The following is a 12,683-nucleotide window of genomic DNA, read 5'->3' on the forward strand; positions in this document are numbered from 1 at the left end:
TTTGAGACGAGTAAGCTGCACCAGCCCAGCGGTGCCAAGCAAGAAGGGGGAAGCCGACGCCCCCCGGAGCCTGGCTGTCTCGGGGCCCTCCAGGAAAGTCACGGGCAAAGGTAGCGTGGTTACAGGACACCAGTGCTGGCCCTCCCTTGCCCACCTTTCCTACTCTGGTCTGAGTAGAGTCCCAACTCTAGACGCAAGTCACAGGCGCACATGGAGGGCCACCGCTGTCCACCTCCTGGGGCTGCGAGAGTCTGGTCCAGGGCGGGTGGGCTCCGGTAGGAGGCTTGAGTCCATAGAAGACGATGCGTGGAGAGAAGAGAGGATGGCCTGAGGGCCCAGAGCAGACAGCGCTGCAGGCAGGGTCTCGGCTTCCCTGTTCTGCCGCGTTAGCTGGGACTTCCAGTACCACGTTCAGTACGAGCGGCGAAAAGGGGACTTCCCTGCGTTACTCAGGATCTTGGAGGAAAAGCGCGTGATTTCTCACCGTAATCAGGTCGCTGGCTGTAGGTTTTCATAGGTATTCTTTATCAGACTGGGGAGGTTTCCCTCTGCTCTTCATTTGCTGAGAGTTTTCATCATGATGTCACATTTTGTCAAATGCTTTTTCTGTTCCCCTGGATTCATCGTGTGATCTTTCTCATTTAGCTTGTTTGACATGATGGGTGACATGGATTTTTGAACGTTGAACCAGCCTTGCACACCTGGAATGAGTCCCATTTGGTCATGGTGGATAATTTCTCTTATACACTGTTAGTTTTGACTTGCTAATTTTTTGGTAGATTTAATTTAGTTGGATTTGACTTGCTAATTTTGCCGAGGATTTTTGTATCTGTGTCCGTCAGCCGTGTTGATCTATAGTTTTTGTTTCTTGTGATACTGTCTGGTTTTGATACATGGCTAATGCTGGCCTCATAGGACAAATTAGGAAGGATCCCCTCCACTTCTATTTTCCGGAAGAAACTATAGAGAATTGGCACCTCTTCTTCCTTAATGTTCTGTAGAACTCACCAGTGATACCATCTGCACCCACTGCCTTCTCCTTCGGAAAGTTATTCCTTATTGATTTAATTATCTTAAGTAGATATTGGCCTGTTCACAGAGGGTCCTCAAGTGTCCTATTCTGGAGCAGGTGGTGGCCTCCACACAACTGGGGCGTAGCTGTGGGCAGGGGGTGACGGCCAGCCCTCCTGTGGCCGTCGTCTGGAACACACGCTTTACCAAAAGAACCAGGACAGGTTTGAGAACCGGCATCACTGTGTACTTCGCCAAGAAAGGAAGGGTCTGTCCTCCCTGCTTCGGGAGCGTCCGCGGGCTCCCGGCTGTGCTTGGTGATGGCAGACAGACTGACGCCGCTTTGGCTCTGCTTCCAGGCTCCATGGTCCCCTTTTCCATGCGGATCCTGCACGCGGAGCTCCAGCAGTACCTGGGGAACCCCCAGGAGGCCCTGGACCGGCTCCACAGGGTGAAGGCCGTCTGCAGCAAGGTAAGCCCTGCTCCGGCTGGGCCGCCCTGTCCCCACCCCCATCTCCGCGTCCCCCTCCAGGAGGGCAGGTGGCCCAGTTCCTTGTGGCCATGCTACGCGCTTCTTGCTGAGCTGTTCTGGGGGATGGTGGGTGGGTTTTGGCAAAGCTTGTGGCCTGAAACCCTTCTTCCTGGTGCTGTCAGTAAATGAAAAGCAGAAGCGTTTCCTCTCGTGTAGAAGTGACACCCGTGAACGTGTGGCTGGGCTGCCGGCCGCTTGCGCGTCCTGCGGAGGCTCCGAGCACCTGCTTCATGTCTGACAGGCGCTGGGGCCAGATTTAAAGAGATAATGGCTGGAAAAGTTCCAGCATCAAAGCAGATCACACGGCGTCATGGCGACTGTCGTGACAGCTGTCATTCGCAGTTCTGGCTCTGAAGGCAGGTGAGGTTCAGCAGGGCATCCCGAGCTGCTCTCAGCTGTAAAGCGGCTGTGACGTGGCAGGCATGGGCTGCGCCAGCCGGTCAGACTGCTCCACGAGCGATGGGGCGGGGGGTGGGGCTTGGGGTCCCCCGGCTGCAGCCCCGCCCCACCCCCTGCCAGGTAGCCAGTGGGAGAGGGGGGCTCTCAGCGCTGTGACTGTGAGCAGTCGGGGCAGCGACGTGTGACAGATTCGTAAGATGGGGTTATTTGGACCTGCCGAGCTCCTCCAGGCTCCAGCCTCTCTTGGTGGATGCTTCCGGAGCTCCTGGGTGGTCCTCCGGGTTCCCAGCAGGAAGTGGGGGCTGGTTCACCTTGTCGTTGAAGGTTCGCACTCTGACCTGACGGGGAAGAGTGTGGTTTCAAAGTATGACACCCGCTGGGCACATCCACGGGCCGTGGTTGGAGGGACTTTGGAGCCAGGCAGAATCTTCCTAGCGGGATGACTGGTTCTTGGAGGCCTTGAGCGCCTCTCGTGGGGAGGAAGAATGTCCCCAGCCGCCTCCAGGCTGTCGTGGGGTCAGATGATGGATGCGGACCAGCGTTTGGCTCCTGGGAGTGCTTAATGCTCCCTCAGTGGCCTGGGGCGGCTCCAGGAAGCCTCTTCTCACTTTGAAAAGCCTCTTTTCCGAAGTCTGGAAGAGACGGTAGGGCTGGCAAGGTCCCAGGACGCTCCAGGGGAATCTAAGCCCCTCTGTGGGCTCATGGGTCATTAGTGAGTCGTGAGGGCCGGCGCCCGGGGGTCTGAGGACTGGACACTTCATACGTAAACCCAGTCCTTAGACCGTCCCCACCCGCAGCCCGCGAGAGGCCAGCATTTTTCTCCTGAACAGAACCAACCACCAAGCAAGCGCCTGCCTCCTGGGCCCAGGGCCTCCCTCCACTGCTGGCCGTGGTGCTGACGGTGCCTGCCCGGCTGAGTGACCCTGCCCCGCCCAGGGCCAGCCCAGGACGAGCCCGACCCTGGGTGGGGGCGAGGCGGGCAGGTTCCATGCAGCCCGTCAGCTCTGGTCACACGGCCCCGCCCATGGGGTTGAGGACTGTCCCCCAGACCCCACTTTCTCCTGAGTCCTCCCGCCTGACCTCCAGGCAACATCTTCACTTTTCAGAGCCACTGTTACTTCATTACTGCAGCTGCTTCGGGAACTGTGTCCTCTGGCCTGGAGCCCAGGTGGGGCTGACCTGCCCCCACCCACGCACATTTCCCGAGCACCTTCCAGCCTGGGCGCCCTGGGTGCAGCCCACCTGGGTGGTTCTGGGAGGCAGAGGCTCATGGCCTCTGACCTGCACCCAGGCCTACGCCTGGTGGGCCCGCGGGAGCCTGCACGGCCCTTAAGCCGGGAGAGCCAGGCCCCCTCCTCTTCCTCGGTGCCTCCAGCCCTCTCTGTGTTCCTGTCCCCACTCAGTGGCCCATCAAGACTTCCGTTCCTGGTCAGGAGACGGCTAATAAATAGCTGAAAAGAGGGACCTGGTTTGGGCCAACTAGCTCGTCTTTGCCGCTGTTAGTTTTAAACCACGGGTGTGTCCTGAGCGGTCGTGGTAGGACAGGCCTTTGTGTTCACGGCACGTCGTCCTCCTCCTGGCATGAGGAGCAGACCCTTGAGGCCGAAGAGGCCCAGTGGCCTGTCCCCGGCCAGTGAGAGCCCAGAGCAGCTGCTTTGCTGGCGGTGAGCTTCCCCTCTGGGGTGACCCGCGGAGCAAGGGTGTCTCCGCAGAGCAGGTGCCTGAAGCCCGCCATCACAGAACCGTGAGTTCTCTGCCCATCTCCAGTTAACACGCCTTTATTTTTCTCCCCAGCAAACAGTGTTTGCTGTTAACAGTTTTTTCTCCTCATCCTGCCCTCCATGAGAATCTATCCTTTGCCCAGATCACCACGGCAGCAACTTCCTTTCTTTCGGGGGAAACAGTCACAAAAGAAGTGATTCAAGGTCATTAGCCAAAGAGTAAAAACGCTGTAAAGTGATAGATGCTCAGAACTTCTGTGATAGATTAACAAAGGGCCACACACCTCAGGTGTCCTGGAGGAGCAAGACTGACGTTTTTCACAGAAGTGAATAATCGTCCTCATGTGTCTCATACCTGAAGCTTCCGAGACAGAAGGGCGCACCCTCTGCACGTCCGGGGTCCTTGGACGCTCTACGGGCATCATCAGCCCTAACCCTCCTCAAGCCAGAGGGCCCCCCTCTGTCTGCCGCCCGCTCTGTGCGTCCCGAGCGGCAACCGCTCGACTCGTGTCCCCGGGAGACACTCCTCAGCAGAAAAACCTGCTGTTTCCGGGGCGTCTTAGGAGAGCGCCCAGAAGCAGACTCACTCCTGTCGTCCTTGCATGTCCCATAGATCCTGGCCAACCTGGAGCAAGGCCTGGCGGAGGACGGGACCATGAGCAGCATCGCGCAGGAGAACAGGCAAGGTCAGTGCCGCCCGCGGGCCGGCCCAGGCTGCTCCGGGTCTCAGCCTCTGTCAGTCTCGCTCACCCTCCCATGCATGTCTCCTCGCTGCTTTCCTCCCGGAACGAGCCTCCTTTTTAGGAGGTTCTTACCCCCAGAGTTGCCCCTTGGTCCCAGCGCAGGAGGAAGGTCCTACTGGGGTCTGAGCTGCCCCGGCCTCCACCCTCCCACCCCACGTCTCCCCCCCCCCCCCCGCCAGCCCTCGGAGCCCGCGAGGCAGCTGGGTTAGGAACCAATGCTTCCACGAAAGAGGGTGGGACACCCAGGCCTCGGGCAGGCAGGCCGCTGTCCCCAGGGCTCTGGTGCTGACGCCCACGTGTGACTGTCCACCAGCCCAACAGCAGGGAGCCCTGCCCATCCACAACCCACCGGAGCGGCCCTGCCACACGATGGCTCATCTCCTGGTCCAGTCAGGATCTGTCCACCCTGAAGCCAGGCAGCTGTTGAGAGCGCAGCCCGAGGAATGGGCCGAGCGGCACAGGAAGCCGTGGCCAGGGCAGGGCCGCAGGGACGTGGTGCTTTGTCCACCTCTGACGGGGGCTCCATCCACCTCTGACGGGGGCTCCATCCACCTCTGACGGGGGCTCCGCCCACCTCCGACAGGGCAGGGCCGCAGGGACGGGGGGCTCCGTCCCTCTGTGGCTGGGCTGCTGGCCGTGTCCCCGCGCGCTCACCCCCTCTCTCCTGCAGCCTCCGTGCAGCTGTGGCGGTCCCGCCTGGGCCGGGTGATGTGCTCCATGGCCAACTGCCTGCTGCTCATGAAGGTACCATTCCTCAGAGGCGGGGAGCCCTGGGCTCTTGGGGGGGAGGGCCCCCATGCGGCCTGTAAGCAGAGGGGCTAGGGCCACACCTGGGGTCCGCAGGCTTTAGTTTCTCCTCAACGGGCCCTCCGCGGAGTGCAGCACTGACAATTGGTTAGTGATGGTGCCGGGTCTGCACGAGGCTTCCGAAGTCCTCCTCCTCCAGTGCTCCTCGGGGTCCCGGCCCCATGCTCACCGAGGGGCTCCCCTCATCCTGACTACGCCTGCCAGCCACGCTCTCGGAACCCAGCACAGAACCAATACGGTGGTTCAGAAGTGCTTTTGCCCCAAATGCAGTTTAATTTGAAATTTGAGACGATTCTTTCGTGTTCCTGTGTTAAAAAGGAGTGAAGCATCTTGCGGTCACAGCCTCGGCACACGTGTGCGTCCGGCTGCTGCCTCAGGCGAGCCAGTTTGCACAGCAGCGTGAGGCCGTGGTGTCGATGCCGCCCCGCACGCCGGCCACTCCCAGCACCATCGGCCATGGCTGCCCGACCAGAGTGGGTGGCACTCTCCCTGGAGAGCCCACTGCAGCCCTGAAGGGGCGGCGTGTCTTCACCCGGCAGAGGACAGTCTCCCTAAACGGCCTCCAGCCAACAGCAGCTCTGGGCCGGGCTCCTCGGAGCACACCTGAGCCCAGCGCTGCAGCTGCTCCGGGGCTCCCGTCCAGGCCTGGGAGTCCGGGGGCCACTGCGCCCCCGGGAAAGGGCCCTCACTCTCGTGGACACGGGCACTTACACTGTGTGGGGCACGGGCAGTGGGCGTGGCCGGCTCCCCGCGGGCACCAGGGCGCCCAGTGCGTTCAGATGCGCTTCGCTCCAAGATGCGGGGCTGGAGCGTCTGCGCCTGGTTTTCCTGTGGGACATCCCCGGTCATCTGACGTCCCCGTTAGCAAATGAGCACCTCCAGGCCCGGTCTGTGTGAAGATGAAGACGGAGGCAAGTAAAGAAAGAGAAGTATCTTCGGGGGCTCCACGGAGGCTCAGGAGAAAACTACCGTCAAGGCCTATGGTCTGTGACCGCGCCCATCAAGACAGTGAGCTGTTAGCATGAGCCCCAGACAGCGTCCCCTGCGCAGACAGGACGGGGCCGCCTGCCATCTGAGCCTGGACCCTGGGGGCTGACAGAAGCAGGAAAAAGCTGGTCCGGGTGAAATGCTACTTGCTGCTCAGCGGATGGAGGGAGAAAGGCCCCCGGGCCAAGCGCACAGCCGGGCCCCCAAGGCGGGGAGCTCTCGGGAGCGCCAGACCCCAGAGCCGGCCCGCTGCGCCGTCTGCCCCCCGCCTGGCAGGGGCCGTGTCCCCTGCTCACGCGGTCTGGGCGCCGTGCACGCGGATCGGCGTCTCCTGACTGGCGTGTTCCCACAGGACTACGTGCTGGCTGTGGACGCGTACCGCGCCGTCACCCAGTTCCACCCAGAGCAGGAGCCTCAGGTGCTGAGTTGCATCGGCCGCATCTCCCTGCAGGTGCGTGGGGCTGGGGGCGAGCCCTGTAGGTCCCAGGAGCGCGGGGAGGGCGTCACGTCAGGCTTCTGTTGCTGTCAGAAGCCGGGTTCTCTTTTGGTCCTGGTTTGACTGTACTGAGCGTCGAGCCTCCCACTTCGATGTCACGGGGAAGCCACTTGCTACACGTGAATGTACGTAGATTTCCATCAGGCGGTGCAGAGACGGTGACTGAGGCGTTGCCCTGTTGCAGTAGAAACGTGTTGACGTGAGGAGCCGGCCTCCATGTGCTCCTCTCCCGCCCCAGCCCCCTCACGCCCTCCTCCCCGGGATGGAGGGCAGAAGCAGGTGGGAGCGTCTTCACTTTGCACCACGGAAACACTCAGGGCCGCATCCCCCCGAAACCCTGTGCTCTGCGGGAGGGCCCCAGCTCTTTGCAGTTGTGGTTGGTCTGGGTTTGTGCATGTGTGTGCATGCATGCGTGTGTGTGTGTCTGTGTGTGTGTGCATGCATGTGTGTGTGCGTATCTGTGTGTGTCTCTGTGTGCGTGTGTGTTTGTGTATGCGTGCGTGTGTGTCTGTGTGTGTGTGCGCACCCACTGTTCTCAGGAGCACTTGGTATCTGTTTTCTGTCTTCATAGAGGTAGCTTGCTTTTTCTCTCTCTGTTCTCAGATAATTCTAGAATTATCTGTTGCTGGAAGATGTGAATAACTGACCTCAAAGAGGCCTGAGCCACACTCATGGGGTTTGTGGGACAGCTTACTAACACCTTTAGTGTTCCATGTGTGGGAGAGGTTTCTTCTCTGTTTCTGGGATCAGTTTGGCAATTTAGAAAGAACAGAAAGAGCGCACGTTTGCTCCACGTGTTCACGTGTATTTGCTTTGAGTTCTGTAAATCAGTCTTCTTCATAATCACTTCAGTTTCATTTTACCTGTGGTCATTTCTCCTCTTATATCTGTAATTCTGTTTTACTTACGCTTTCTTTTTCTTGATTAGTTCTTCCACTTATTATCTCATGTTTTTTCTTCAATAACTAGTTTGGGTTTGTTTATTTGCTTACTAGATATATCACAATACTTTTATTATATTGCCTTTTAATTGCCTTTTTGTATAATCTAATCACTCACTTTCTGACACACGAACAGATGTTGACATCCTGCTCTGTCCTCAATGGCTTTTGCTATTTGTTTTTTAATGAAAAATGACAGTAAATAGTTACCAAAGTTTTACCCTGCCTGATTCGTAATCACGTCTTCAGTATCCTCACCTGACCTTAGGGAACTGTATGCGTGGATGTAGATTTAACATTCATCGCCTGAACTGACTACTTCATTTTGTCAAAGCAGATTGGAGACATAAAAACAGCTGAAAAGTACTTTCAAGACGTAGAGAAAGTAGCACAGAAACTGGATGGACTACAAGGCAAAACCATGGTTTTGATGAACAGGTGTGTATTTTTTTTTTCGTGTTTTCCAGCTTTACTGAGATTAACTGACCACACAGTGCAGGTTTAAGGTGTGAACAGTGATGACTTGGTTTCCATACACTGTGAAGTGATGCCCACAAAACAGTGAACACCCATCATCTCATACAGATGCGAAATTAAACGCACTCTCTCAACGTTCACACGTAATAGAGTGGTGTTGATGATATTCACAGTGCTGTACACCACACCCCCGGTACTCATTCATAACTGGAGGTTTGTACCTCTGGCCCACCTTCATCCCATCCCTGCCCTCCTCCCCCGGGAACCCCAAGCCGAATCTTTCTCTGTGAGTTTGTTTGGAGTGTCGTTGACCTGAAACACCATTTGTTCCTGTTACACAGCATAGTGACCTGGTCCTCCTCTCGCTTTCGAACTGATCAGCACGACTAGTCTAGCTAGACGTGATCTGTCCGCCCACTAAGATAAGGCGTTATTACGGGCTGCATTCCCCGTGCCCTCCCCGCGAGGTTCCAGTTCCTGGAGCTGCCCCCTCAGTGTCCCCGCCACACACCCGCCTGCATCCTGACTTCTGATCATCCTTCCCGTGTCACTTATTTGCAGAGCTTTCCTTCACCTCGGTCAGAATAACTTCGCGGAAGCGCACAGGTTCTTCACGGAGATCCTGAGGGTGGACCCATCAAATGCAGTGGTAAGGCGCCCCGGGCAGAGGTGGCGCGTCTGCTGGCGTCGGGCACCCTCACGGGCTGGGGGGCCCTGGGCCGCCCGCACACCCCCGCCCAGCCCTGCCCCCATCCCCTGCCCCCTCAGGCCAACAACAACGCGGCCGTGTGCCTGCTGTACCTGGGCCGCCTCAAGGACTCGCTGCGGCAGCTGGAGGCCATGGCCCAGCGGGACCCGCGGCAGTACCTGCACGAGAGCGTGCTCTTCAACCTGACCACCATGTACGAGCTGGAGTCGTCCCGCAGCCTGCAGAAGAAGCAGGCCCTGCTGGAGGCCGTGGCCAGCAAGGAGGGCGACTGCTTCAACACGCAGTGCCTCAAGCTGGCCTAGCGCCCCCTGCGTGCACCCCCCTGCCCTCCCGCCTTCTCCATCATGCGGGCTGCGCATAGCAGGGGGGCCGGGGTGTCCCGGGGCCACTCCCAGCAGCCTCAGGGAAGAGCTGACCATGTAACACACACGGTTCTCGCCCTGAGCCGGAACGTCCTAGAGATTCGTAGAGGTCGGGGGGAGAGGGCCCGTTCCCCCGCCCCAGAGCTGCAGCTCCACTCTTCTCCCCCGGGCCTTGTCCAGCCTCTGCTGAGCCCCTCGGAGGAGGTCTGGTGCCCGGGGAGCGAATCCATTCTTCGTCCTGCGCGTTCCCAGCACTGGGGGCGGGGGCGCGGACACGGGCCTGTGTGTGCAGTGGGGGGTCCTGCGCCAGGTCAGGGGGTGACTGTTCTCAGCTCTGGGGGTCACGGTCTGCTCTCACGTTCACATGGTCACTCCTGCCTTTAAAGAGTCTAACACACCTGGACTGAAGGACTCTGGCAGGGGCCCTTTAAGTTACCCAGCTCTGCTCATACGTTTAAAACAGAGTTCCCTTAAGATTCTGACATAAACACGTATTGCATAAAGCAGAGCCACGCCCTCTTTCTAGTCACTTCCGTGGTAAACACACAAATGCAGCATCTCCTGGGCAGACGGTCTCAACGCAGTTATTGAAACAGATCAGTTACCCTGTAAAATAGGAGAGACGGGAGAGGCCGCCAGGAGCACCAGCCCAACACCTCCAGAGAGAATGAGGGACACCTCCGGCTCACGCAGGGAGGGGACCCCTCCCCCCAGAGCGTCCGCAGCCTCTGGGCTGACAGTTGTGATCCACCTGCTTTACACTCCGTTTTCCTTTAAGTTTCTAAATCAAATGCATCAAGTAATGTTGGCCTGCCTCCCGGGAGGGGGGGGGTCCCAGCCCAGGGGAGACCCACACCCCGTGCCCCCCGGGTCCCAGATCCAGGCCTTAACTGCACATCACACACCCAGGAAGCTCCCCAAAAGCTGCTCCCCAGAATCTCCCCAAACCCCAGCATGGCCTTCTGCAGAGATGGGGCTCTACAGAGGTGACCAGGTGGGATGGAGTCCCGAAGGTGGGGGCCCAGGGGTGTGCAGGAGAGGACCCGGTGAGGAGTGAGGCCCAGGGCCCACCCTGCAGCCCCGGCCCCGGCCTCTAGCCCCCGGGGCCGTGACAGGTCAGCGTCTGTTGCTGAAGCTGTTGTCTGCAGGGCTCGTCAGCTGAGCTGAGACACCCACACCCCTGGGGCCATGCTCCCCACCCCCCGAAGTCAGGGAGCCAGACGGTCCTGAACCTCGTGGGAACACATGCTCACACCTGGCCTGTAGGGGCAGAAAAAAGATGGAGCATTTCTGGAAAATAAACTGGCAACTGAGTCAAAATATTTATAGTAAGAGTGTTTTCATTCATCACCACATATTCCTGAGAGGCATTCATGCAAGACCATATCATTTAAAAAGTTAATGACCTGGAAAAGTCCTCAAATGTATGTTTACATAACACAGGATGCATATGTTAATAGAAAAACCTGAAAACTAATGCTTGATGTTAAACTACAGTCACAGGAAGGATGGACTGAAACGCATTTTTATTTTCCCTTTTATGCCTGAGCTTACGTTTCTGCATAATGTGTGTGTGTTTTATTTTTATAACCAGTGGAAAAAACTCACAAAAACTGGTAACTGTTTTGCCTTTAAAAACTAAGCAGTGACTTAAAGATGGCAGTGAAGGCAAGCTGTGCTCCGTAGCTGAGTAGTGCACACAGCGATTCCCGGAGAGATCGTATCCATGAACATGGGCGTGCCCAGACCCCGAAGAGTCAGAATTAGGATGTGTATACTATGAAATACTGTGTATTTTTAAAATAAGAAATATATACTTTGTTGATCGCTAATCTTTCCCATTCTGTAGAACGGGAAAGACTAGCGGTCTCTTCAAGAAAATTAGAGATACCAACAGAACATTTCATGCAAGGATGGGCTCAATAAAGGACAGAAATGGTGGGGACCTAACAGAAGCAGAAGATACTAAGAAGAGGTGGCAAGAATACACAGAAGAACTATACAAAAAAGATCTTCACGACCCAGATAATCACGATGGTGTGATCACTCACCTGGAGCCAGACATCCTGGAATGAGAAGTGGGCCTTAGGAAGCATCACTACGAACAAAGCTAGTGGAGGTGATGGAATTCCAGTTGAGCTATTTCAAATCCTGAAAGATGATGCTGTGAAAGTGCTGCACTCAATATGCCAGCAAATCTGGAAAACTCAGCAGTGGCCACAGGACTGGAAACGGTCTGTTTTCATTCCAATCCCAAAGAAAGGCAATGCCAAAGAATGTTCAAACTACCACACAATTGCACACATCTCACACACTAGCAAAGTAGTGCTCAAAATTCTCCAAGCCAGGCTTCAACAGTATGTGAACCCAGAACTTCCACATGTTCAAGCTGGATTTAGAAAAGGCAGAGGAACCAGAGATCAAATCGCCAACATCTGTTGGATCATCAAAAAAGCAAGAGAGTTCTAGAAAAACATCTGCTTCATTGACTACGCTAAAGTCTTTGTGTGAATCACAACTGTGGAAAATTCTTCCAAGAGATGGGGATACCAGACCACCTGACCTGCCTCCTGAGAAATCTGTATGCAGATCAAGAAGCAACAGTCAGAACCAGACATGGAACAATAGACTGGTTCCAAGTTAGGAAAGGAGTACATCAAGGCTGTATACTGTCACCCTGCTTATTTAAGTTATATGCAGAGTACATCATTCGAAATACCAGGCTGGATGAAGCACAAGCTGGAATCAAGATTGCCGGGAGAAGTATCAATAACCTCAGATATGCAGGTGACACCACCCTTATGGCAGAAAGTGAAGAGGACCTAAAGAGCCTTTTGATGAAAATGAAAGAGGAGAGTGAAAAAGCTGGCTTAGAACTCAACATTCAAAAAACAAAGATCATGGCATCTGGTCCCATCACTTCATGGCAAATAGATGGGGAAACAATGGAAACTGTAACAGACTTTATTTTCTTGGGCTCCAAAATCACTGCAGTTGGTGACTACAGCCATGAAATTAAAAGATGCTTGTTCCTTGGAAGAAAAGCTATGACCAACCTAGACAGCATATTAAAACATACAGAGACATTACTTAGCTGACAAAAGTCCCTATAGACAAACATGGTTTTTCCAGTGGTCATGTATGGATGTGAGAGTTGGACTGTTAAAGAAACCTGATCACCGAAGAATTGATGCTTTTAAACCGTGGTGTTGGAGGAGACTCTTGAGAGTCCCTTGGACTGCAAGGAGACCCAACCAGTCCATCCTAAAGGAGATCAATCCTGAATATTCATTGGAAGGACTGATGCTGAAGCTGAAGCTCCAGTACTCAGGCCACCTGATACAAAGAACTGACTCATTGGAAAAGACCCTGATGATGGCAAAGATTGAAGGCGGGAGGAGAAGGGGACAACAGAGGATGAGATGGCTGGATGGCATCACCGACTCAATGGACATGGGTTTGGGTGGACTCCGGGAGTTGGAGATGGACAGGGAGGCC

At 56.0% G+C, this 12,683-nt stretch overlaps 1 protein-coding gene across 3 annotated transcripts in view; it reads left to right on the forward strand.

Annotated features, from left to right (window-relative positions):
• The window catches only part of TRAPPC12 (trafficking protein particle complex subunit 12), a 38,027-nt gene extending 27,522 nt beyond the window's left edge, over positions 1 to 10,505 (forward strand). The window contains exons 6-12 of one of the 3 annotated variants that reach the window (XM_043870674.1): positions 1,371 to 1,483; positions 4,277 to 4,349; positions 4,990 to 5,150; positions 6,553 to 6,651; positions 7,975 to 8,075; positions 8,676 to 8,763; positions 8,883 to 10,505. In XM_043870674.1, coding sequence (XP_043726609.1) covers positions 1,371 to 1,483; positions 4,277 to 4,349; positions 4,990 to 5,150; positions 6,553 to 6,651; positions 7,975 to 8,075; positions 8,676 to 8,763; positions 8,883 to 9,125 — 878 coding nt within the window. In that variant the 3' untranslated portion in view covers positions 9,126 to 10,505. The other 2 variants (XM_043870675.1, XM_043870676.1) reach the window with 2 other exon arrangements.
• Positions 10,506 to 12,683: the final 2,178 nt, after the last annotated feature.

The sequence above is a fragment of the Cervus elaphus genome, chromosome 16 (assembly GCF_910594005.1).
Source record: "Cervus elaphus chromosome 16, mCerEla1.1, whole genome shotgun sequence".
NCBI lineage: Eukaryota > Metazoa > Chordata > Mammalia > Artiodactyla > Cervidae > Cervus > Cervus elaphus.